At 32.1% G+C, this 22,890-nt stretch overlaps 1 protein-coding gene across 2 annotated transcripts in view; it reads right to left on the minus strand.

Moving 5' to 3' along the window:
* LOC143068284 (polyribonucleotide nucleotidyltransferase 1, mitochondrial-like) overlaps window positions 1–22,890 on the minus strand; it is a 32,252-nt gene that overhangs the window by 3,528 nt on the left and 5,834 nt on the right. The window contains exons 7-24 of one of the 2 annotated variants that reach the window (XM_076242204.1): window positions 22,002–22,188; window positions 21,141–21,192; window positions 20,323–20,380; window positions 19,291–19,393; window positions 17,460–17,562; window positions 16,952–17,022; window positions 16,584–16,620; window positions 15,725–15,791; window positions 6,243–6,332; window positions 5,474–5,628; window positions 5,139–5,210; window positions 4,656–4,719; window positions 3,525–3,608; window positions 3,246–3,287; window positions 2,934–2,975; window positions 2,268–2,374; window positions 845–900; window positions 162–240 (exon numbers count right to left, since the gene is read on the minus strand). In XM_076242204.1, coding sequence (XP_076098319.1) covers window positions 162–240; window positions 845–900; window positions 2,268–2,374; window positions 2,934–2,975; window positions 3,246–3,287; window positions 3,525–3,608; window positions 4,656–4,719; window positions 5,139–5,210; window positions 5,474–5,628; window positions 6,243–6,332; window positions 15,725–15,791; window positions 16,584–16,620; window positions 16,952–17,022; window positions 17,460–17,562; window positions 19,291–19,393; window positions 20,323–20,380; window positions 21,141–21,192; window positions 22,002–22,188 — 1,469 coding nt within the window. Of the gene's footprint in view, window positions 1–161; window positions 241–844; window positions 901–2,267; window positions 2,375–2,933; window positions 3,018–3,245; window positions 3,288–3,524; window positions 3,609–4,655; window positions 4,720–5,138; window positions 5,211–5,473; window positions 5,629–6,242; window positions 6,333–15,724; window positions 15,792–16,583; window positions 16,621–16,951; window positions 17,023–17,459; window positions 17,563–19,290; window positions 19,394–20,322; window positions 20,381–21,140; window positions 21,193–22,001; window positions 22,189–22,890 lie in introns of both variants that reach the window. The other variant, XM_076242203.1, reaches the window with a different exon arrangement.

A 22,890-nucleotide genomic window follows, 5' to 3' on the forward strand; every position in this document is an offset into this window, starting at 1 on the left:
GATAAAAATAAGTTGTTTTTCAGCTAATTTTTTTGGAGAAAATTCATTATCAGACAACTTTCATATGGAAATATGATCAAAACAGTCCTTGACTTTCTCCTGTATCAAAACAAAATACATTAAACAACTTCCTCCCTCGTCTGTTAATAGTTGTAACATACCTTTCTGATGTCTAACTGCATATTATGTAATAACATTGGCTCTAGTTTGGGATGTAATTGTACCATCACACCATAATTTCTGTAATTAAAATAATTAGTTTAAGTACACATTAACAAAGAATTATGTGCATTTTGAAATCTTTTTTTTTCTTCACAACAGAACTGCAGCAGATGGTTAAGTAAAATATCTGATTAAAATAGTACATTATGAAAATTTCAAATCAGCTTGTACGGTACATATAGTAAATTTCAGTCAGGTGGACAAGCAGTAAAAAGGTGTTCTTATTTCTTCAGCTGCAGTTTTCAACCCACAAACTTTAAACTTTCTGAAATGCTTGTATATGCCTTAAAGTTTGCACTTTATTCTCGTACACATCTTGAGAATTTATTCAGTTTTTGTAGCACAAGTAAATTATAAGAAGCAACCTTGATGGAAGGTAACCATCTTTTTAAGGATTTGTGTCTATAAGATCTTAATAATGTCTTCTGAAAGAGTATACTTTTCCTCATTAAAAGATATCTTTACTCCCTTTCAGCAGCATAATTGTCCTTTTTCCTGGCAGCCTGATAGCTAAAATCAATTAAGTGGCAGAATAGAAATCATTCCTATTACATTTATTCTTAAGCCTGTTGACAAGATATTCTAGAGAGGAGAGATGGATAAATATAAACAGAATACTCACTTTATTTCTGTTATTTTCCCGGTATAAATAGCACCATACTCTAGTTCAGGGGCTCTCTGTGTTAAAAGAAAAAGATATCAAAATAACATTTAATGAAACATGAGTAGAGTGATATTTTACAGACATATTGATTTTTAATATCAGTAGGAAAGAATATATTTTAAGTGTTTTTAAGCATTTAAAAATTATATTGGGTTATTGCATGAATATTCCCCAATATTCATGCAATAACCCTTTTATTGTATAGCAATATAATATTTGAAAGTAAAAATTGGTTTAAACTAAGATTTTGTCGTTGATGACGTCATGCGTTTTGAAGATTTATTGCACTAGTGTAATATTGGAATTTATTGCATGCTCACTTTTGGTTACGTTCTGTGGAAAATATTATATTGCTATGCAAATAATATAAATTAAGGAGGCTCGAGGGTATACAAATTTCAGAAAAAAAATAAACATTTGTTTTTCATTACAAATTATATTTATTACCTTTTGTAGTTGTTACTTTATCATATGGTACAAAAAATATTCAAAAAAATTAATTCGTGTTGGCCCCAGATGACTTTTAAAATGTAAACATCATTTAAAAAGTTCCAAATTATCTCCCTTTGGTGGAAAAATGCCATTTTTTTGAAATATCTCTTTTAACTCATCGGTGACCTATATTTTTTAATATAATTTCGATATATACTGTACTTAAACTAAATTATTTTAAAATTTGAGCGATTTCTGTAATAAATTAATTTTTTTATTTCGATATTACCTTTATTTCTCCTATTAGTTCAACAGGGAAAAAAACACTTTTGCAAAGATGTATGCTTCTTTCGAAGGCAGATTGTGAGCGCAAATGAACGGTGACCCCATTTTTTTAATTTTATTTTTCTATTAACCATAAGATAAAGTTCATTTATAGAAAAATATAGAGAAATCCTATATAAATGATTTAGACCCGCGAACCCCCTTAATTTATTTTACTTGAAATATAATTCCATAACTAATACAATTTACTATCTGAATACAACAAAAAGTTATTACTTCAGTGTCATTGCATTTTCTTCATAATACAATCAAAACTGACAGCAAATAAATTATCTGTTACCGGTACATAAAATTTTATCAGAATTGTGTTGAGTTATCTCCCTTTCTATACAGAAGTAAATTCACAATTTAGTGGCAATTTTTTACAAGACTGTTTTCACAATTACATGAATGACAGTATGCCACATTTATCAAGTGTCATCCAATTTTTAACATAATAGAATACTAAATACGAAAAACTGTTTGTTTAATAGTTGCAAAGCCATTTTCTGTATAAAAATAATTGGAGAAAACCAGAATGGTTTGGGTATAACTCCTTTGGAGTGTAAAATATATGTGCACAATACTAGAGATTGACTGTAACATATATTTATATATTATTTACCTCTTCTGTCAGAAATTGTTCAATCATTTCTTTGGCCTCATTCATAGACTGCTGGTTGTGAGCAAAAAGTTGGAAATTAGTTTCATCAATACTGGTCACCCTTACACCTGAAATGTATAAACTTAGCAATCAAATAATTATTTCAATGTGTAAAAGGGTAAAAAACTTTCAACTAAAAACCCCATTAATGAGGCAAGGAGGAGATCTCTATTCTGAAACTGTTTTAACCTTCAAGAATTCAGTCTAAAATTATGTTGCTAATTACACAATACTTATAATGTTACACCTTTATGAAAATTTCAGTTTAATCCAATTGTTTGAGAGAAGTGTTTACGTTATACAGGACAACATTATACAATTCTTTGTGAAATTAACTCCCCTTGTGTAATTGACAGGCACAAATCTTTAGCCACCCAATGGGCCAATACTAAGCAATGTTTTAAGGAAATTCATATACTTAAAGAGAAATTGCAATAACAGATAACTGACAGACAGGCAGATGGACAGTAACTCATTAACATCCCTTGTTCTGCTTTTAAAGGGTTTAATGAAGTACATGTACCTACTAGGCATTCAAAATTGCTATTAAACTGAAAATGTCTAAATGTTTTATAATTCTTGGATATCAAAAGAAACTTATAGATTAAATTTAAATAATTTGTTTACCTGTTTCACTTGTAAGCTTCTTGAGATTTAATCCTCCAACACCTATGAACTTTGATCTTTTGGCCAAAGAAACTGTATAAGTCTCTGTAACATGTAAAGGTTATATTAGATTGAGATTTAATCCTGCAACACCTATAAACTTTGATCTTTTGGCCAAGGAAACTGTATTAGTTTCTGGAACATGTAAAGGTTATGTTAGATTGAGATTAAAACCTCCAACACCTATAAACTTTTATCTTTTAGTCAAAGACACTGTATAAGTTTCTTTAACATGTAAAAGTTATATTAGTTTGAGATTTAATCCTGCAACACCTATGAACTTTGATCTTTTGGCCAAGGAAACTGTATAAGTTTCTGTAACATGTAAGGGTTGAAAAAGTTATAACTTGAATAATCTGAAGTTTATAAAATTCAAATGAAACTATGTATTTCTGATAGTAAAAAAAGTTAATACAGCTTCTTCCAAAATTTAATTGTTTATTAACAAAATATTACGTTTTCAAGGGCAATATTTGACTATCTTTTAGCCTTTTTTAAGGTGTCTCTAAAATACCTCATGAACCTTGATCTTGGAAATTTTATACATATTACCTATAACTGGAAAAGATTTCTTCTGCTCTTTTCTGGGTTCTGATATCTTATTATCCATTATATCTAATATTTCATTCTTAGCATCTAGAAAATAAATAAAGACTTCAAAAGACCTACCCAACTTTGGCAAGAAACGTCCAATGTATTGCATAAAATATAGGAATCTTCAACTAATAGCATTTTAAGTCAACGCAAATTTCTTCATTAAGATTGACTTTTCAGCAGTTTGAAAAATAAAACCTGAAAAAAGTTAATATTTATAGAATAACTAATCGAAGAATTCAAATAGAGAAAAATATTCAACGATTAACTGAACAACTAATTAATTAACACATATGCGTGTAGCGCTTGAGTTAATTATCAGTGTTGTTCGGTCACAAGTTGAATATTTTTCGATTTTTGAATTCTTTAATTAGTTATTCTTTTTATTACATTGGCAAATGGCTTTTGTTAAAGAGATTAATGTAAAACATGTCAGGAACTATATCTTTTTTCTACGCATTCACAATTTGTTTTGATCCGCCGTTATCGACGTCTTGACAACGCCTATTGTTGTATGACGTCAGAGAGTGAAATAACCACGTTTATTTCACATGTGAAATTATCGGTTTTTATTAAACTGGGAAATCAATGTAGTTCATTGCAACCAAGGTAATAAATTAATGTAAAACATGTAAGGAACTATATCTTTTTTCTACGCATTCACAATTTGTTTTGATCCGCCGTTATCGACGTCTTGACAACGTCTATTGTTGTATGACATCAGAGAGTGAAATAACCACGTTTATTTCACATGTGAAATTATCGAATTTTAAACAAATTTTTATTTAACTGGGAAATCAATGTAATTCATTGCAACCAATGTAATAATGCTTGATAAGGCATTCTAAATGCCAAATCCAAAAATTGCGCTTGACACAGAATCCCAAAAGGGATTAGTATCAACTCTCTGGAAAAAACTTATCTAAACAATGCATTTAAAAAAAAGGTTTGAAAATAACATGGCACAAAAGTTCCCACAAAATAGTATTTTTCTATTTTCAAAATAACAATTAACAATCCTAAAATCATTGACATTCTTTTTCTTAACTTTTTTACATGTGCATATGTTTATATTTTTGTTAGAAATACCTGTAGACTGTTCTATAGCTTCCATGACAACATTAATTGGAATTCCTGGTAATTTTACATCTGCCTGTTAAAATTGTTATGAAACTTATAAGAATTAAATTAAGATATACTGGTCTTTTGAATTTAATAAATATGTGATGACTTTGATCAGCGGAATTATTAAATAACAGGTAACCAAAGCATCACATGAAAAACTTGAAATAGGAGAAGTTACCCTAATATTCTCAAAATATATAAAATTTCAAAATGTAGAGACTGCAATAACTCTAAAAAAATAAAATAACACTGAATTCTTAATTCATCTATTCTACATAACATAATTCAACTAGGAAGAGTTATTTCCCTTTTTCATAGTTCAATTTTTTTTGGGGGAAAATAATCCACCATTAAAAAAAAATATTTACCAATAGTATGAAATGCAAAAGAAATCTACTATCTATTACATGCCACTGAATTTGAAAATGTGCAAAGAACTATTCTAACCTGCAAAGCTGTAATTCCAGTTCTTGTACCAGCTATCTTAAAATCCATATCCCCCATGTAATCTTCTATACCCTATAATAATCAATTTTTAGAATCATTCTGTTTTTGCAATGGAAAGTTCAAACTTCAAAAAATCATATTATACAAGTAACAGTAACAACAAACTATTGTTTTCAATGCTGGAAAAATCTGTATTATTATGAACAATCAATAAATTCTTTTTATTCATATACCGTAGGTTTGAAAACATTGATAAGCAAGCATAACTTTAATTCTGATTCTATCGCTGACTACTACAATATATTGGACTGTTTCAAGCTCTTTATCCTACTTACCAGAATATCTGTGAGTATTTTATATTTGAAATCCTCCTCTGTGTTTCCACTGGAGACTAGACCTAAAGCTACACCAGCAGCTGCCTCTTTTACAGGTACTCCTGCATCCATTAATGCCAAACTACCTCCACATATAGAAGCCATAGATGAAGAACCTGTGAACAATGTTAAAAGGTGAACAAGATGTAAATATAGGTTGTTTACATTTATCTATTTCGGATAGTTGTCTCATAGGCATTAAATATCATTTATAGTGAATCTAGTGGGCATGAATTACACACCTTTTACGACTCAATGATTTTTAATTACTGTTTTTGAAGGTGGCTGAAAGTGCTACAATCATATTGGTAAACTACATATTACATTCAACTGTTTAGAATAAAGAAGTTCAAATGTTTTCCTGCCAGTATGTGTATACCTTTTCAATACACTAAATACAATCTCTATATTGATAAAACAAGAATGTGTCCAACGTACAAAGATGCCACTTGTTCATTTTATATGTTCAGTGGACCGTGAAATTGGGGTCAAAACTCTAATTTGACATTAAAATTAGAAAGATCATAGGAAACATGTGCATCAAGTTTCAAGTATGATAGGATTTCAACTTCATCAAAAACTACCTTGACTAAAAGCTTTAACCTGAAGCAAGACAGAAACAAGAATTAACAGACAAAGGAACAGACAGACAGAACAGAAAACTTAACGCCCCTCTACTGTCCTTGGTCGGGTATCAGAAAGTTCATTTGACAGACTAATTAGAACTTACCATTGGATTCCAGTACTTCTGATGTAAGTCTGATTGTAAATGGATAGGTGTCTGGAATAATAGAACGTAAACCTTTCTCTGCTAATGCACCTGCAATAAATTATGAAAATATAATGGAATTTGTTAAAATTACATTCAGATAATTATTTAAATGAAACAAACAAGTTTCTATGTAGTTTAAATTATGAATTAAATATTTTTAAGGATTGGTGATTCATTTAAACTTGATAACATGTACATTTGTATTAGCTTTTAGAAGGTAAAAAAAAGTAAGGGAAACACTGCTGACCATCTGGAAACCATTTTTCACTACTTTTTTTTTTAAAGTATAAACAGTGACCTTGACTCTGATATATTGACCCTAAAATCAATAGGCTTCTTCCCTTTTCCCTTTTCATATGTATAAGTTTTATTCCAATTGTAAGCATAAGAAATGGAGTTACCATCAAAAACAATTTTCTATTTAGCCACAGCGATCTTGACACATTTTCTTGTCATGTTTTTGTCAAAATAAATAAATAAATACCTTTGAAAATAATATCTTAAGTTGTTTAAGTGAGTTGTCTGCATATAATGGTTCAACAATATTTATTAAATTACAATCAAATCATATTTTTTTCTCAAATCAATACAATATTTGAAGGCAGCTTGATATGCTAAATTTGATGCTAAAAAATATACAATAACATTTATCTTTTCATTATCAATAACTTATGAATCAAGATAACTCATAATTAAAATTTTGTAAAACCAATGTTTCAAAACTAATAAAATACAGAAATAAAACCAAATAGATTTGATTTAAATGGTAATTATAAATGTTAAATCAATCTACAACAAATTGAGTTAATTACTTTCATCAATTATCTATGGTAATTAACATATAAATCTCTATTATCTCTGTATAATTGGAAGTTCATTACTCAATGAGCATCCATTAAGTGAGATTAATTGAGTGATAGTGTGTAATTTATACTTGAAAACCATACAAAAAGGACAATTTTCAATAAAATATTAAAAACAATCTGAAAAAGAAGCACAAATATGCAATAGTAAATCAGTCTGATAGTAAAGGTTGGTAATTTTATTGTGTAAAAATGGTTTGTAATTTTAGTGTGAATCATACTTTGAAATTATGAAAATCCATATATAAAATCCAAAATATGTCAAGAATCATTTTTTTCTATTTTTGAAAATTTCACTCAAAACCCCAAAAGATGATATTCAAAATAATATAATTATATTATGTAATTTAATGTAGTACATGTACTTTTTAAATAATATTATTTTCACCAATAATGATTTTTTTTATAGCAATTGAAAGCTGATACATATCTACAGATATCAAACAAAACTAAAGCAATACAATGTTTTCATCCATCATAACTCTGAAGAGGTCTGCAAGCTTTTATGTAATGTTTGGTAAAGGAATGCTAGAAAATTGAAATGAATTTGTTCTATATTATTTTGGCACAGTTGTGTACAGGCTTCCCTCAATGCCTGTCCACTTGTGTGCCATAGTAATCCTTAACAATGCCATAGAGAGAAGTAACAGCCAATCTGTGCTATATTACTTTGGCACAGTGTGTACAGGCTTTCATCAATGCCTGTCCACTTGTGTGCCATAGTAATCCTTAACAATGCAATAGAGAGAAGTTACAGGGAATCTGTTCTATATTACTTTGGCACAGTTGTGTACAGGCTTCCATCAATGCCTGTCCACTTGTGTGCCATGGTAATCCTTAACAATGTCATAGAGGTTAGAGTGAATCTGTTCTATATTACTTTGGCACAGTTGTGTGCAGGCTTCCATCAATGTCTGTCCACTTGTGTGCCATGGTAATCCTCAACAATGCCATAGAGGGAAGTTAGAGTGAATCAGTTCTATATTACTTTGGCACAGTGTGTACAGGCTTCCATCAATGCCTGTCTACTTGTGTGCTATGGTAATCCTCAACAATGTCATAGAGGTTAGAGTGAATCTGTTCTATATTACTTTGGCACAGTTGTGTACAGGCTTCCATCAATGCCTGTCCACTTGTGTGCTGTGGTAATCCTTAACAATGTCATAGAGGTTAGAGTGAATCTGTTCTATATTACTTTGGCACAGTTGTGTGCAGGCTTCCATCAATGTCTGTCCACTTGTGTGCCATGGTAATCCTCAACAATGCCATAGAGGGAAGTTAGAGTGAATCTGTTCTATATTACTTTGGCACAGTGTGTACAGGCTTCCATCAATGCCTGTCCACTTGTGTGCCATGGTAATCCTTAACAATGTCATAGAGGTTAGAGTGAATCTGTTCTATATTACTTTGGCACAGTTGTGTGCAGGCTTCCATCAATGTCTGTCCACTTGTGTGCCATGGTAATCCTCAACAATGCCATAGAGGGAAGTTAGAGTGAATCTGTTCTATATTACTTTGGCACAGTGTGTACAGGCTTTCATCAATGTCTGTCTACTCGTGTGCCATTATAATCTTCAACAATGCCATAGAGAGACGTTACAGTGAATTTGTTCTATATTACTTTGGCACAGTGTGTACAGACTTTTAGGCTTTTATCAATGCCTGTCCACTTGTGTGCCATGGTAATCCTGAACAACACCACATAGAAATTTAAGTGAATCTGTTCCATATTATTTTGGCACAGTGTGTACAGGCTTTCACCAATGTCTGTCCACTTGTGTGCTGTGGTAATCCTGAACAATGCCATATAGAGGAGTTAGAGTGAATCTGTTCTATATTACTTTGGCACAGTGTGTACAGGCTCTCATCAATGCCTGTCCACTTGTGTGCCATGGTAATCCTGAACAATGCCATGTAGAGAAGTAAGAGTTAATCTGTGCTATATTACTTTGGCATAGTGTGTACAGTATTTCATCAATGCCTGTCCACTCGTGTGCCATGGTAATCCTGAACAATGCCATGTAGAGAAGTGAATCTGTTCTGTATTACTTGGCACAGTTGTGTGTTGGCTTTATTCAATGCTTGCCCACCTGTGTACCATGGTAATCCTGAACAACATTATATAGAGTAGTTAGAGTTAATTTGTTCTATATTACTTTGGCACAGTTGTGTACAGGCTTTCATCAATGCCTGTCCACTTGTGTGCCACTGTAATCATGAACAATGCCATGTAGAGAAGTGAATCGGTTCTGTATTACTTGGCACAGTTGTGTATAGGCTTTCATTAATGCCTGTCCACTTGTGTGCCATGGTAATCCCGAACAATGCCATGTAGGGTAGTTAGAGTGAATCTGTGATGTTACTTTGGCACAGTGAGTACAGGCTTTCATTAATGCCTGTCCACTTGTGTGCTGTGGTAATCCTGAACAATGTCATAGAGGTTAGAGTGAATCTGTTCTATATTACTTTGGCACAGTTGTGTACAGGCTTCCATCAATGCCTGTCCACTTGTGTGCCATGGTAATCCTGAACAATGTCATAGAGAGAAGTTACAGGGAATCTGTTCTATATTACTTTGGCACAGTGTGTACAGGCTTCCATCAATGCCTGTCCACTTGTGTGCTGTGGTAATCCTGAACAATGTCATAGAGGTTAGAGTGAATCTGTTCTATATTACTTTGGCACAGTTGTGTACAGGCTTCCATCAATGCCTGTCCACTTGTGTGCCACGGTAATCCTGAACAATTTCATAGAGAGAAGTTACAGGGAATCTGTTCTATATTACTTTGGCACAGTGTGTACAGGCTTCCATCAATGCCTGTCCACTTGTGTGCTGTGGTAATCCTGAACAATGTCATAGAGGTTAGAGTGAATCTGTTCTATATTACTTTGGCACAGTTGTGTACAGGCTTCCACCAATGCCTGTCCACTTGTGTGCTGTGGTAATCCTGAACAATGTCATAGAGGTTAGAGTGAATCTGTTCTTTATTACTTTGGCACAGTGTGTATAGGCTTCCATCAATGCCTGTCCACTTGTGTGCCATGGTAATCCTTAACAATGTAGAGAAGTTAGAGTGAATTTATTCTATATTTCTTTGGCACAGTTGTGTGCAGGCTTCCATCAATGCCTGCCCACTTGTGTGCCATTATAATCCTGAATAACATTATTCATGTAGAGGATTTGTTTTGTGTTACTTTGGCACAGGTGTGAGCAGGCTTTATCATCATCGCCTGCCTACTTGTGAGCCATGGTAATCCTGAACTTCAGCATGTAGGGTAGTTAAAATAAATCTGTTCAGTGATTCTTTTTAGTGTTACTTTGGCACAGTTGTGTGCAGGCTAAATTTTCAATGTCTGTCCACTTGTGTGTCATGGTAGTCCAGAAAAATGCCATGTAAAGAAGTTAGAGTGAATCTTGTTCTATATCACTTTGGCACAGTTGTGTACAAGGCATATTCAATGTCTGTCCACTTGTTTGCCATAGAAATCATGAACAATATTATTCATCTAGAGTATTCAGTAGTTAAAGAAGATCTGTTCTATATTACTTTGGCACAATTGTGTACAGGCTTTCATCAATGTCTGTCAACTTTAGTGCCATGGTAATCCTGAGCATCACAATGCAGGTTTCTTAGAGCAAATCTGTTTAGTGTTAGTTTGGCACAGTTCTGTGCAGGCTTTATTCAATGTCTGCCCATTTTTGTGCCAAAATAATCCTGAACAACAATATTCATGTAGGGCAGTTTATTCAAGAGAATTTGTTAAGTGTTATTTTGGCGGCGTTATTTTGGCACAGTTGTGTGGAGTCTTTATTTAATGTCTGCCCACTTGTGTACCATGGTAATCCTGAACAACATTATTCATGTAGTGGAGTTTAACATTGAGTTGAGTCATTTCAAATAATATTTTATAGTGTATCTTTCTATGTTGTTATGTTATACTATTGTTTCAGATAAGGGTAAAGGTTGGTACCTATGAAAACGTTTAAACCAACTGCAATAGTTTGCACCTGTCCTTAGTCAGGAATCTAATGCTCAGGAGTTGTCGTTTGTTGATGTGTTTCATAAATGTATCTTGTTTCTGGTTTTTTATATAGATTCGACCATTTGGTTTTCCTTTTTGAATGGTTTTGCACTAGTCAATTTTTGGGGCCTTCATAGCTTGCTATTTGGTGTGAACCAAGGCTTTGTGTTGAAGACGGTTCTTTGACCTATAATGGTTTACTTTTATAAATTATGACTTGGATGGAGAATTGTCTCATTGGCACTGATACCACATCTTCTTACATCTGTATACTGTAAATTCAGAAATTATTGGTGCATTTATTATTGTGATTTTGTCATTTTAGTCCTATAAAATGCGATTTTATTTTTTACTATGTTGAGAAAAATTCTGTTTAATTTATATAAAATATTTCAAAATGCAAGTTTCAATTATTGCGTTTACAACTCTGTGGCATTTTTCACAATAATAAAAACCTCGCAATAATTTCTGAATTTTACAGTAATAAAGAAGATTTGTTTAGTGTAATTCTGTCACTTGATCTTCTGTCTGCTCACTTATGTTCCTTAGTAATCCTGAATTATATTTGTCTGTCCAGACTCCAGAAGTGTTGCCTTTGTTCAGTATTACATTGGCACAGATGTGTGCAGACTTGGTCTATTGTCTACTCACTTGTGTTCCTTGGTAATCTTGAATTTCATTGGTATGTTCAGAAGTGTTTATTTTGTTCAGCATTACATTGGCACAGATGTGTGCAGACTTGGTCTATTGTCTACTCACTTGTGTTCCTTGGTAATCTTGAATTTCATTGGTATGTTCAGAAGTGTTTATTTTGTTCAGTATTACATTGGCACAGATGTGTGCAGACTTGATCTTTTGTCTACTCACTTGTGTTCCTTGGTAATCTTGAATTTCATTGGTATGTTCAGAAGTGTTGACTTTGTTCAGTATTACATTGGCACAGATGTGTGCAGACTTGATCTATTGTCTGCTCACTTGTGTTCCTAAGTAATTCTGAATTATATTGATCTGTCCAGAAGTGTTTATTTTGTTCAGTATTACATTGGCACAGATGTGTGCAGACTTGATCTATTGTCTGCTCACTTGTGTTCCTTGGTAATCTTGAATTTCATTGGTTTGTACAGAAAGGTTGAATTTGTTCAGTATTACATTGGCATAAACGGGAGCAGACTTGATCTAATGTCTGCTCACTTGTGTGCCTAAGTTATCTTGAATTTCAGTGGTATGTACAGAAGGGTTGACTTTGTTCGGTTTTACATTGGCACAGATGTGTGCAGACTTGATCTAATGTCTGCTCACTTGTGTTCCTAAGTTATCTTGAATTTCATTGGTATGTCCATAAGGGTTGACTTTGATTCGGTATTACATTGGCACACATTGTTCTCCCCAGGATTTTTTCGATAGCGCTGTGGTAAGCGCGTAATTTTCGACAATTCTCAGTAACTTGGTCACGCACGGCGTGTGGTTTGTTTGTAATTGATTTGTTATTTGTTTTTCTTATATTATGCTATTGATGTTTTCTTTTGTAATGATGTCCTAATCCTGCTCATGGAAGTTATCCCTTTGTTTGTTAATGTTATTGTCTGGATAATAGAAGAAGAGTCTTTTTTTCTCCATTGTAAATTCATATAATCTTATATTATCTGTGTATAAAACCCAAGGAGAAGTCTTTTTCCATGATAGGTCTATACCAGACTGCCTATGTGAAGATTTCTTAGCACTAACAGGTGATTTTGCAGAACATGTAGGACAAACAATAAAGTCATTGTCAGCTTCTGTGTATGGTTTTGTAACCCACTGTTGCAGTGTACTGTTACCCTTACGACATTTGACAGGAGATGACATTTTTTAGCATAATGATTCCTCATTTTTCTGACCTTAACGTAATATAATATTCAAATGGCTCCACCCAAGCTGGACATCGAGAAAGTGAATTTCTCCAGTCGTATCAGCTTGGGGTTTGTTTTTCTAAGTATATTCTCTCAATTGTTTTCAAATGGTAAATTCATTACTGTAGAATTGCTGATTAAACAATTATTAGTTCGAATAGATGATAATTAATACTTCAAAGACTTGCTCATTTTCGGGGTTCTTATGGATAGTAAACCCGTCAAATAATTTGTACCAAAGCCCTGTGTTTGATCATTGTAAAAATCATTGTTTGTTCAAAGTTCGTAAAACAAGTTTGTGAGTGTCGTCAGGAAATACGGTCAATTTATGTCATCTCATTTCATTCATATATGCCTCTATATATTCTTTTAATTAAAAAAATAGATGTCAATGTTGAAATCTTTGTTTATTTTGATCTTTCAAAGTTGCCATTTTGTAAATTTTATTAGACTGGTCCCGCGGAGTTACTTAATACAACAAAAATAATTCATTCAGAAATAGTAAACCAGTCGATCATGTGATCTGAAGTGAAAAATAAGTGGGAAATTTGAAAAATTACGAAAAAATTAAGCAACGCCCTTGCATTGGATAGCGCTGCAGTCAGTGCAATAGAACAGCAGGAAATTGTGATAGCGCTGAAAAGCACAGCTCACTTGTGTTCCTTGGTAATCTTGAATTTCAGTGGTATGTTCAGAAGTGTTTATTTTGTTCAGTATTACATTGGCACAGATGTGTTCAGACTTGATCTAATGTCTACTCACTTGTGTTCCTTAGTAATCTTGAATTTCATTGGTATGTACAGAAGTGTTGAATTTGTTCAGTATTACATTGGCACAAATGTGTTCAGACTTGATCTATTATCTGCTCACTTGTGTTCCTAAGTAATTCTGAATTATAATGATCTGTCCAGAAGTGTTGACTTTGTTCAGTATTACATTGGCACAGATGTGTGCAGACTTGATCTATTATCTGCTCACTTGTGTTCCTAAGTAATTCTGAATTATATTGATCTGTCCAGAAGTGTTGACTTTGTTCAGTATTACATTGGCACAGATGTGATCAGACTTGATCTAATGTCTGCTCACTTGTGTTCCTAAGTAATTCTGAATTATAATGATCTGTCCAGAAGTGTTGACTTTGTTCAGTATTACATTGGCACAGATGTGATCAGACTTGATCTTTTATCTGCTCACTTGTGTTCCTAAGTAATTCTGAATTATATTGATCTGTCCAGAAGTGTTGATTTGTTCAGTATTACATTGTCACAGATGTGATCAGACTTGATCTAATGTCTGCTCACTTGTGTTCCTAAGTAATTCTGAATTATAATGATCTGTCCAGAAGTGTTGACTTTGTTCAGTATTACATTGTCACAGATGTGTTCAGACTTGATCTATTATCTGCTCACTTGTGTTCCTAAGTAATTCTGAATTATAATGATCTGTCCAGAAGTGTTGACTTTGTTCACTATTACATTGGCACAGATGTGATCAGACTTGATCTATTATCTGCTCACTTGTGTTCCTAAATAATTCTGAATTATAATGATCTGTCCAGAAGTGTTGACTTTGTTCAGTATTACATTGTCACAGATGTGATCAGACTTGATCTAATGTCTGCTCACTTGTGTTCCTAAGTAATTCTGAATTATAATGATCTGTCCAGAAGTGTTGACTTTGTTCAGTATTACATTGGCACAGATGTGTTCAGACTTGATCTATTATCTGCTCACTTGTGTTCCTAAGTAATTCTGAATTATATTGATCTGTCGAGAAGTGTTGACTTTGTTCAGTATTACATTGGCACAGATGTGTTCAGACTTGATCTATTATCTGCTCACTTGTGTTCCTAAGTAATTCTGAATTATATTGATCTGTCCAGAAGTGTTGACTTTGTTCAGTATTACATTGGCACAGATGTGTTCAGACTTGATCTATTATCTGCTCACTTGTGTTCCTAAGTAATTCTGAATTATATTGATCTGTCCAGAAGTGTTGACTTTTTTCAGTATTACATTGGCACAGATGTGTTCAGACCTGATCTATTATCTGCTCACTTGTGTTCCTAAGTAATTCTGAATTATATTGATCTGTCCAGAAGTGTTGACTTTGTTCAGTATTACATTGTCACAGATGTGATCAGACTTGATCTAATGTCTGCTCACTTGTGTTCCTAAGTAATTCTGATATATATTGATCTGTCCAGAAGTGTTGACTTTGTTCAGTATTACATTGGCACAAATGTGTTCAGACTTGATCTATTATCTGCTCACTTGTGTTCCTAAGTAATTCTGAATTATATTGATCTTTCCAGAAGTGTTGACTTTGTTCAGTATTACATTGGAACAGACCTGTGCAAACTTGATCTTTTATCTGCTCACTTGTGTTCGTCAGTAATCCTAAATTATATTTGTCTGTCATATTTCTATACATGAGCATTAAATCAAAAAAATAAATATAGTTACTATCATTGTAGGTAATGTTATTTAAACAAACAAACAAGAAAGAAAGGTTGATTTTTTATATTTCAGAGTTTACCTGAAGTAATCTGTCAATTTTTTAGAAAAAGTTGACTATATTTTCTGTTGAGAAATCTAACCAGTTTTAATACAAAATATAAAACTGGCCCACTTTCTTTATCTTTGTGATTTGATATTGTACTTACCATGTCCAAGTTCACGTCTACTTGTAAGACCGGCTTTGGATATCTCATTAGTGGCATATGGAGGGAACTGTAAGTAAATGCATTGACATGTACCATTAATATTGAGAAAGGTATTCTTACTTTGATTTGATTTGGTTGTAGCAATAAATTTCATGTATATCAAGGATGAGAGCAATTTAAACAATGAATCAAACATCTAAAATGTGGATCAACAGTGATGGAATATGACAAATATGGACTGTTGCTGCTTTTGGACAGAAATTTTGTCTAGCAAAAAGACCTAAACCAACCATAGCTTCTAAAATGTAGATCAAAAGTGTTGAAAGATAGAAAAATATGAACTGTTACTGTTTTTGGACAGAAATTTTGTCTATGACATTAAAAGACCATCAGCCATCAAAAAGCAGATATTAACAAAGTAACAGTTTGTGAGACCAAAACTGTTATAGTGATTGTGAATATATGAAAGGAAAATTACAATTACTGTTCTTTTAACTGATATTTTTTTTAATAAGTAAAACTGACCTTGCAAATGTGTCCTTTTTAAGTACATTGTGAAATAACTATTATTTGTAAAGTATCAATTTTCCTGAGTTTTATACATACATGTTAATGTGAACTACAAATCTAAGAGAACAATGTATGTTATGCATGTTTTGCAGAATTTGTCATAACAAAGATATATATGGTATCCAGAAAAATACATTATTTCTAAATCAATAAAGAAAAAATTACATGAAAATAACTGAATCCAAAGTAAATGTTAAATAACAAAAGAAAATAGAGATGATAAAAGTTTAAGTTTATAAATGCATAGGATAATACCGAGTTTGAACAAATAGCAAAAATAAATGCTTACCTCATAATGCAACATAAAATTCTTTTCTTTTATTCCACTGAAAATATACATTTTTAAAATAACAGCATATTTTATCTCAGACTACATAAAATTATCTTATCTTGAATAGAAAGTCAAACAGGTTAATAGAATGATCCTTGAGAATTTTTTAAAATCATAAGGAATGAAAAAGGATTTATTACAATTATTATATAGATTACTAAATTGGTAGCAAATGTGATAACAGCTGAAATATAGATTAGTCACAAGACAGTCTTCTTGCTGGCTAGTATAATACTTTGATATAAGATTTAGTTTTTATATTTTTTGAACTAGCTTTCCCAATTTTCTGTGACATTGCTTACCTAATTATCTGTGACATAGCTTACCCAATTATCTGTGACATAGTATCCACTTTTGCTGCTGAGTCTAAAGAATCTAATGTCACTGTACACATAACCTGAAATTACAAGTTTACCATTTTAAAACACCTCAAAACATATACAGTACTATTTTCATGTCAAGAATCATTATCTTCACTGTAAAGTTAATTCTATACCTGGATCAAAACTTAATTGTAACCCTTCTTACAATAACCTGTTCCATTACTTTGGAAAATATATGCTGAAAGTCTGAAAGATATAAAAATGGTGTACTTTTCTTGAAATACAGCTCGAATGGTTTTACACTAGTCATTTTTAGGGCCTTTGATAGCTTGCTGTTCTGTGTGAGCCAGGGCGCCATGTTGAGGACCATACTTTGACCTATAATTAAATACTTTTACAAATTGTGTCATGGATTGTGAGTTGTTTCATTGGCACTCTTACCACATCTTCTTGTATCTATTAATTATTACGAAAAAAACATAATTTCTGCAGTTAAAACACATATGTTTACCTGAGTCTGACCTCTCTGAAATAAAGCTGAACCATGCAGTGGTGAAAACATATTGATATCACATGAAATTGGCCTTAATTGTGTTAGACTTCTTCCATCACATCTGTAAATAAAACATATTATTGTTATATTAGCAGAATCTTAATAATATCTTGTATTGTGTGATTCCAAGAACTAATAATTTGTGAATGTGTCCATGGGACACACATGATGCCATCGCTTGCATATAATGTTATAAAGGGACATAACTCAAGAAAAGTAAAAGTGACACACAAAATTGAAACTTGATCTGAGTTTAGTGATAATAAGCATTGTGTATATGTTTTATAACATTTGGTTGAGGAAAACTAAAGCATGAGAATGGAAACGAAAAATTTAGCAATTAATTTAACAATTTTTCCACTTGTAAAGAGGCTACCTTTAGAACAGTAAAAGTGACACCACCAAAATTTAACTTGATCTGTGTTATGTTGTTAGAAGCATTGTGTATATGTTTCATAACAATTGATTGAGGCAAACCAAAGTTAAAGAACGGAAACCAATATTTTGACATAGGGACAAGGGTGAAACTGAATCATTTCCACTATAGCAGGGGCATAATAAATTGCTTCGCTGAGCACAGCTGGATATGACCGCAGAGGTCCAACACTGAACAGTTGGGGCAAAAATGGACATAATAATAGTGCTTGATACAGGTCTGAATTATGATTGTTATCAAATATTTGATACATATTAGGTTTCAGAATAACTGTAGTCCAAGAAATAAGAATTGACAATATGATTTGAATTTATATACTTTTTCCTTTTGTGCAACCCCCCCCCCCCCCCCTTGAAAAAAGGTGATTTACCCCTACCCCTACCCCATCATTTTTTTTTGGCAAATAGTCCAAAACCTGAAATTTCTTTATACATAATTTACAAGTAGTGTAAGGGAGGTAAATCTGAAAACATACCAAACATTGTATTTTAAATGTTTTTGGATAACCTCTCTTACACTGCTTTTAAATTGTCTTAATTGTCATTTTAACAGAAAAACCTAGTTTCCCCCCTTTTTTGCCCCTATTTCCTACACAGTTTGAGTCATAACCTCCAAAAGTCAATACTAACCATTCCTTCGTGGTATGGAAACTTGTGGTATAATTTCAGAAAGATTCATACACTTAAACACAAGATATTGTTTAGAAACTACACAAAAGCACTATAAATGATTTCTGTTAATGTTTTCTGAATAGCAAATGACAACAAGGGAAAAAGACTATTTTAGAGTAAAAATGCAGTACTTTCTTCTTGAAACATCTGTATAACATGTATTTTTTTAATTTTGATATTTTCAAGTGTTTTTATTTTTTATACGACCGCAACAAAAATTTTGCGTCATATAATGCTATCATGTCATTGTCCGAAGACGCTTTTAGTTTCCGGACAATAACTTTAGTTAAAGTAAATGGATCTCTTTAAATTTTTACCAGAAGGATCAATACCACTAAAGGAAAGTTGGGATTGATTTTTGGGATTATGGTTCCAATAGTATAGGAATTAGGGGCCAAAAAAGGGGCCCAAATATGCTATTTTTCTTGAATTTACTTCTGGTCTTTCTGTGTGATAATTTTTCATCTGAAGCTATACTAAACCTAGATAGTTTCTCAACTATTTAAAGTGAGAACGTGATGATTTAACAAGCTAACTTTATTTAGGTTGCCTAGGATTACTGAAATAATAGAATTCTACTATTGTCTTTTAAACTTGAGATAGTTTCCTTGCTACATCTCATCCCAAGGCTATCTCCTCTATTGTTTTCAAACCATAGATATTCTATGCAATATAAATGTACCTTTTATCTGTTTGTAAAATAAGTTTTCTAAACAATTTCTTCACATATAAATCATAAGCTTCATACAACAATTCTTTGTCCTTTTCTTTATCTGGAAAAAGTACTGAAAAGAAATAGTGTTACAATTAAATGGTAATGTCACATCATGTATGTGTTAAAATCAAATGATAATGTTTAGAACTTTACTGCAGCTTCAATTTCTGCACATTTATGAGTATGTCTCCAAACTTTCATCCATCCTTTGTGACTTTTTTAATCCTTTAATATTGACTCTCTCATTTACTCTGCCATCTTTTTGTTGTATGGTATTTAGTTTCCATCATGGCAAAACAATTGTGCCATCACAAATACACCTGGGGTCAATACACAAGAGCAATCAGCTGAAATATGAAAATTGTCTAAGTAATGTATCAATTCTTAACTGCAAAATTGAAATGAGTGTATTTACAATTTGTAAGGAAAATTTTTCAGGGGCACTCATTTTTAATTTTAGCTGAGATGTTGATAATATTAATTTAATATAAACTCATGCAAAATTATCCTCAGATGAAAGGGTTTGTAAGGGCTATTCTGTTAAAGTGTATCTTAGAGGGTAGGAAGTTTTTTCAAAATATTCTAACAACCAAGAACCATTTATTAAATAATTTTGCATAATGGTAATAGACGAGTACTGAAAAAGACCCATGACCCAAATTCAACAATTAAACTTCCCTTTCTACCCTCTCATATCCATGTGTAATGGAATAGCCCTAACACTATTGTCGTTCTACAAGGTCTTAAATAAAAAAAAACACTGGATTAACTCTCATGTGCATATCTGACTGCTACATTGATATCAAAATTACATATAAATTTCACTGACATTCAAGAAATGTAAACACAAGAAAACTTGTAATTTTGGATTAATATATGGATGGACGATTGGCATTACCATATCCAAAGTATTTGTACCAATCTGATTATAGATAACTTGCTTCCAATAATTATTCATTCTATTTTGAAATATCAGAATAAAACTTTCTGTCAACTTACCTATTAACTGTTTTATAGTTGAAGATTTTAGATCTCTAACTGCATTATCCCTGGAAAACTGAAATTCAGAGCAAAATGGTATATAATATTGTTTCTTTGCTTTTAACAATACAAAACAAAGTGGCATTAAGACAGAAGAATCTGTGGATATTTTAAAAGGCACAAACAGACATGTTTTCTTGTTGTAATTGGTTTTACTTTAGACATTTCAGGGTCATGTTATAGCTGACTTTAGGGTTTTGCTCATTGTTGATGGCCGTGAAAATTATTAATCTTATATCTAATGATTGATTGTTTTAGCACCACTTAAGTGCCATTTTTGGGCAATTTTTTGGTGGACAGTTTTATTGGTGAAGGAATGCCGGAGTCCCCGTAGAAAACCACCTACCTTCCATAGAAAAACTAACAATCCTAGTCAATTAAGAAAGAGGTCTGTGCACCCGCAGGAGCAGGGTTAGAACTCACAACCTCAGTGTTGACTGGCGAATGATAACACTAGTAGATCTACATAGACCACTTGGCCACTGAGGTGAGCCCCTATGTTATATCTAATGAAATGTTATTTTTACTGTAATTTAGGACAGGATATATAAAAGTCATGCTAAGTATTCCCTTACTTGAAATACTGCACATTTTTTTGAATAATGCCAATTTAACAAAGACTAAGTGGGGAAAACAATGGACATATAACTTTTAACTAAGTAGATTGTACCATCTCTAATATGGAAAGGATTTGAATGTTGAATGTCATTACCTATGTCTCTATAATTTGAATAAGTCATAAAGAATAGAATTAAATATAAAAAAAACATACCTACCTTATCATGGGATGCATCTTGCAATATTGCTGTTAATTCTGTATTTGTTAGTCTGAATAAAATAATAACAATGAATTCAAGATATTCAATGAATTGACTTGATAATATAAAATATCACCAAGATTCATCCATGTTATCAACAACCTTATAATTTTTTTATGTGATAACATCAAGTAAGACCTGTCATCAATAGACATTTTTCATATTACCGATTTTTGACTCCATTTTACATTATTTTGTTGACAGGTTACCCAAACATCTTGGTACTCAGTCAATTAAGAGTAGTCATGATCAAGTAAAATCAAACATTCAAACGATATTGAGGGGAAATTTTACTATTTTATTTTCTGATGAATTTGTTGTGTAAAGGAAAAATATATATAGCAGTATATTTTTCCCAGGAATTGTACAAATTAAAAGTGTGACTTTACTTCTTTACGTTGCTCTAACTTGACTTGGTACCAGGATGTCCTCGGTAACCTGTTGAAAAAAATATAAACTTCGGAGTCAAAAGTCGGTAATATGAAAATAGTCTATTGACACTTAAATATTATTTTAATAAACTACTCTATGCATTAAAAATACTAAACTGAATACATGTACCATGAGCAAATCATCTATGTTTTAGAGTTTGCAGATAAAAAAATATCAACCCTTGACACAATATCATTCTTCTGGCTTGTTATTAGCTATCACTTGCTAAAAGACTTCTTTTTCTGTGACTTGTGACTGATTTCTTCTGTTTCAATACACAGAAAACCTGATTGTCTATACTTATATATGTTATGTTCCCTACTTGTAACTGCAAAGTAATTCACACTGACATTAGTCATTACACTAACTGTATAAAGCTTCACTTACCGTTCTATTGTTGTAAATATTTCTTCAGGTGGTGCTAATTTATATTCTACATCACGTTTTGGTTTCCCTAAAGACTCTCTTAATTCTTTTAACTTTATTATAATGGTGTCTATTTCTTTTACACCTGTTTTTATTGCTTCTTTAAAAAGATCATGTCCGAAGTTGTCAGCATGTCCTTCCATCATTACTGTAAAATACAAGTTGATCCATAAATATGGAATGCAATAATAGTTTGCCATAAAGATGTTTCACAAGAGGCATTCCATGATTAGATTTTATTTCCCAATGAAATGCAGCCTTCACAACTTCAAATACTTCTGTGCTTCATACAAAATGTGCTTTTAAAGAACCCAATGTCAGAAATGCAGCCTTCACAACTTCAAATACTTCTGTGCTTCATACAAAATGTGCTTTTAAAGAACCCAATGTCAGAAATGCAGCCTTCACAACTTCAAATACTTCTGTGCTTCATACAAAATGTGCTTTTAACGAACCCAATGAAATTCCCAAAAGAAGCATGAAATACAGTACAGTAGACGTTATGATTGAAACTGTATTGAAGTCATTCAAAAACTCTTACAAGTCATTTTATTTTTAAAAGTGTTAAATTTATAAGTTAAGCCACAATGTATACCATAGGTATTTTTGTTGTTGTTGTTATATTACTTTATATACGTCTATTGTTTACATGTGTGTAATAGTAGATTAATTATGTTTTATTCATATTGTTAACATTGTATGTAGAGAGCCTTATTGAAAATTGGTTTAATCCAAATGAGTTACTCTCTTTAAATAAAGATATTATTATTATTATTATTATTATCATTATTATCACGAGCCTTGAAAGCAACTTCAAGATTCAGAACAATAGCAAAATTATTGTTTATTA

This window comes from Mytilus galloprovincialis, chromosome 3 (genome assembly GCF_965363235.1).
Source record: "Mytilus galloprovincialis chromosome 3, xbMytGall1.hap1.1, whole genome shotgun sequence".
In the NCBI taxonomy this organism is placed as follows: Eukaryota; Metazoa; Mollusca; class Bivalvia; order Mytilida; family Mytilidae; genus Mytilus; species Mytilus galloprovincialis.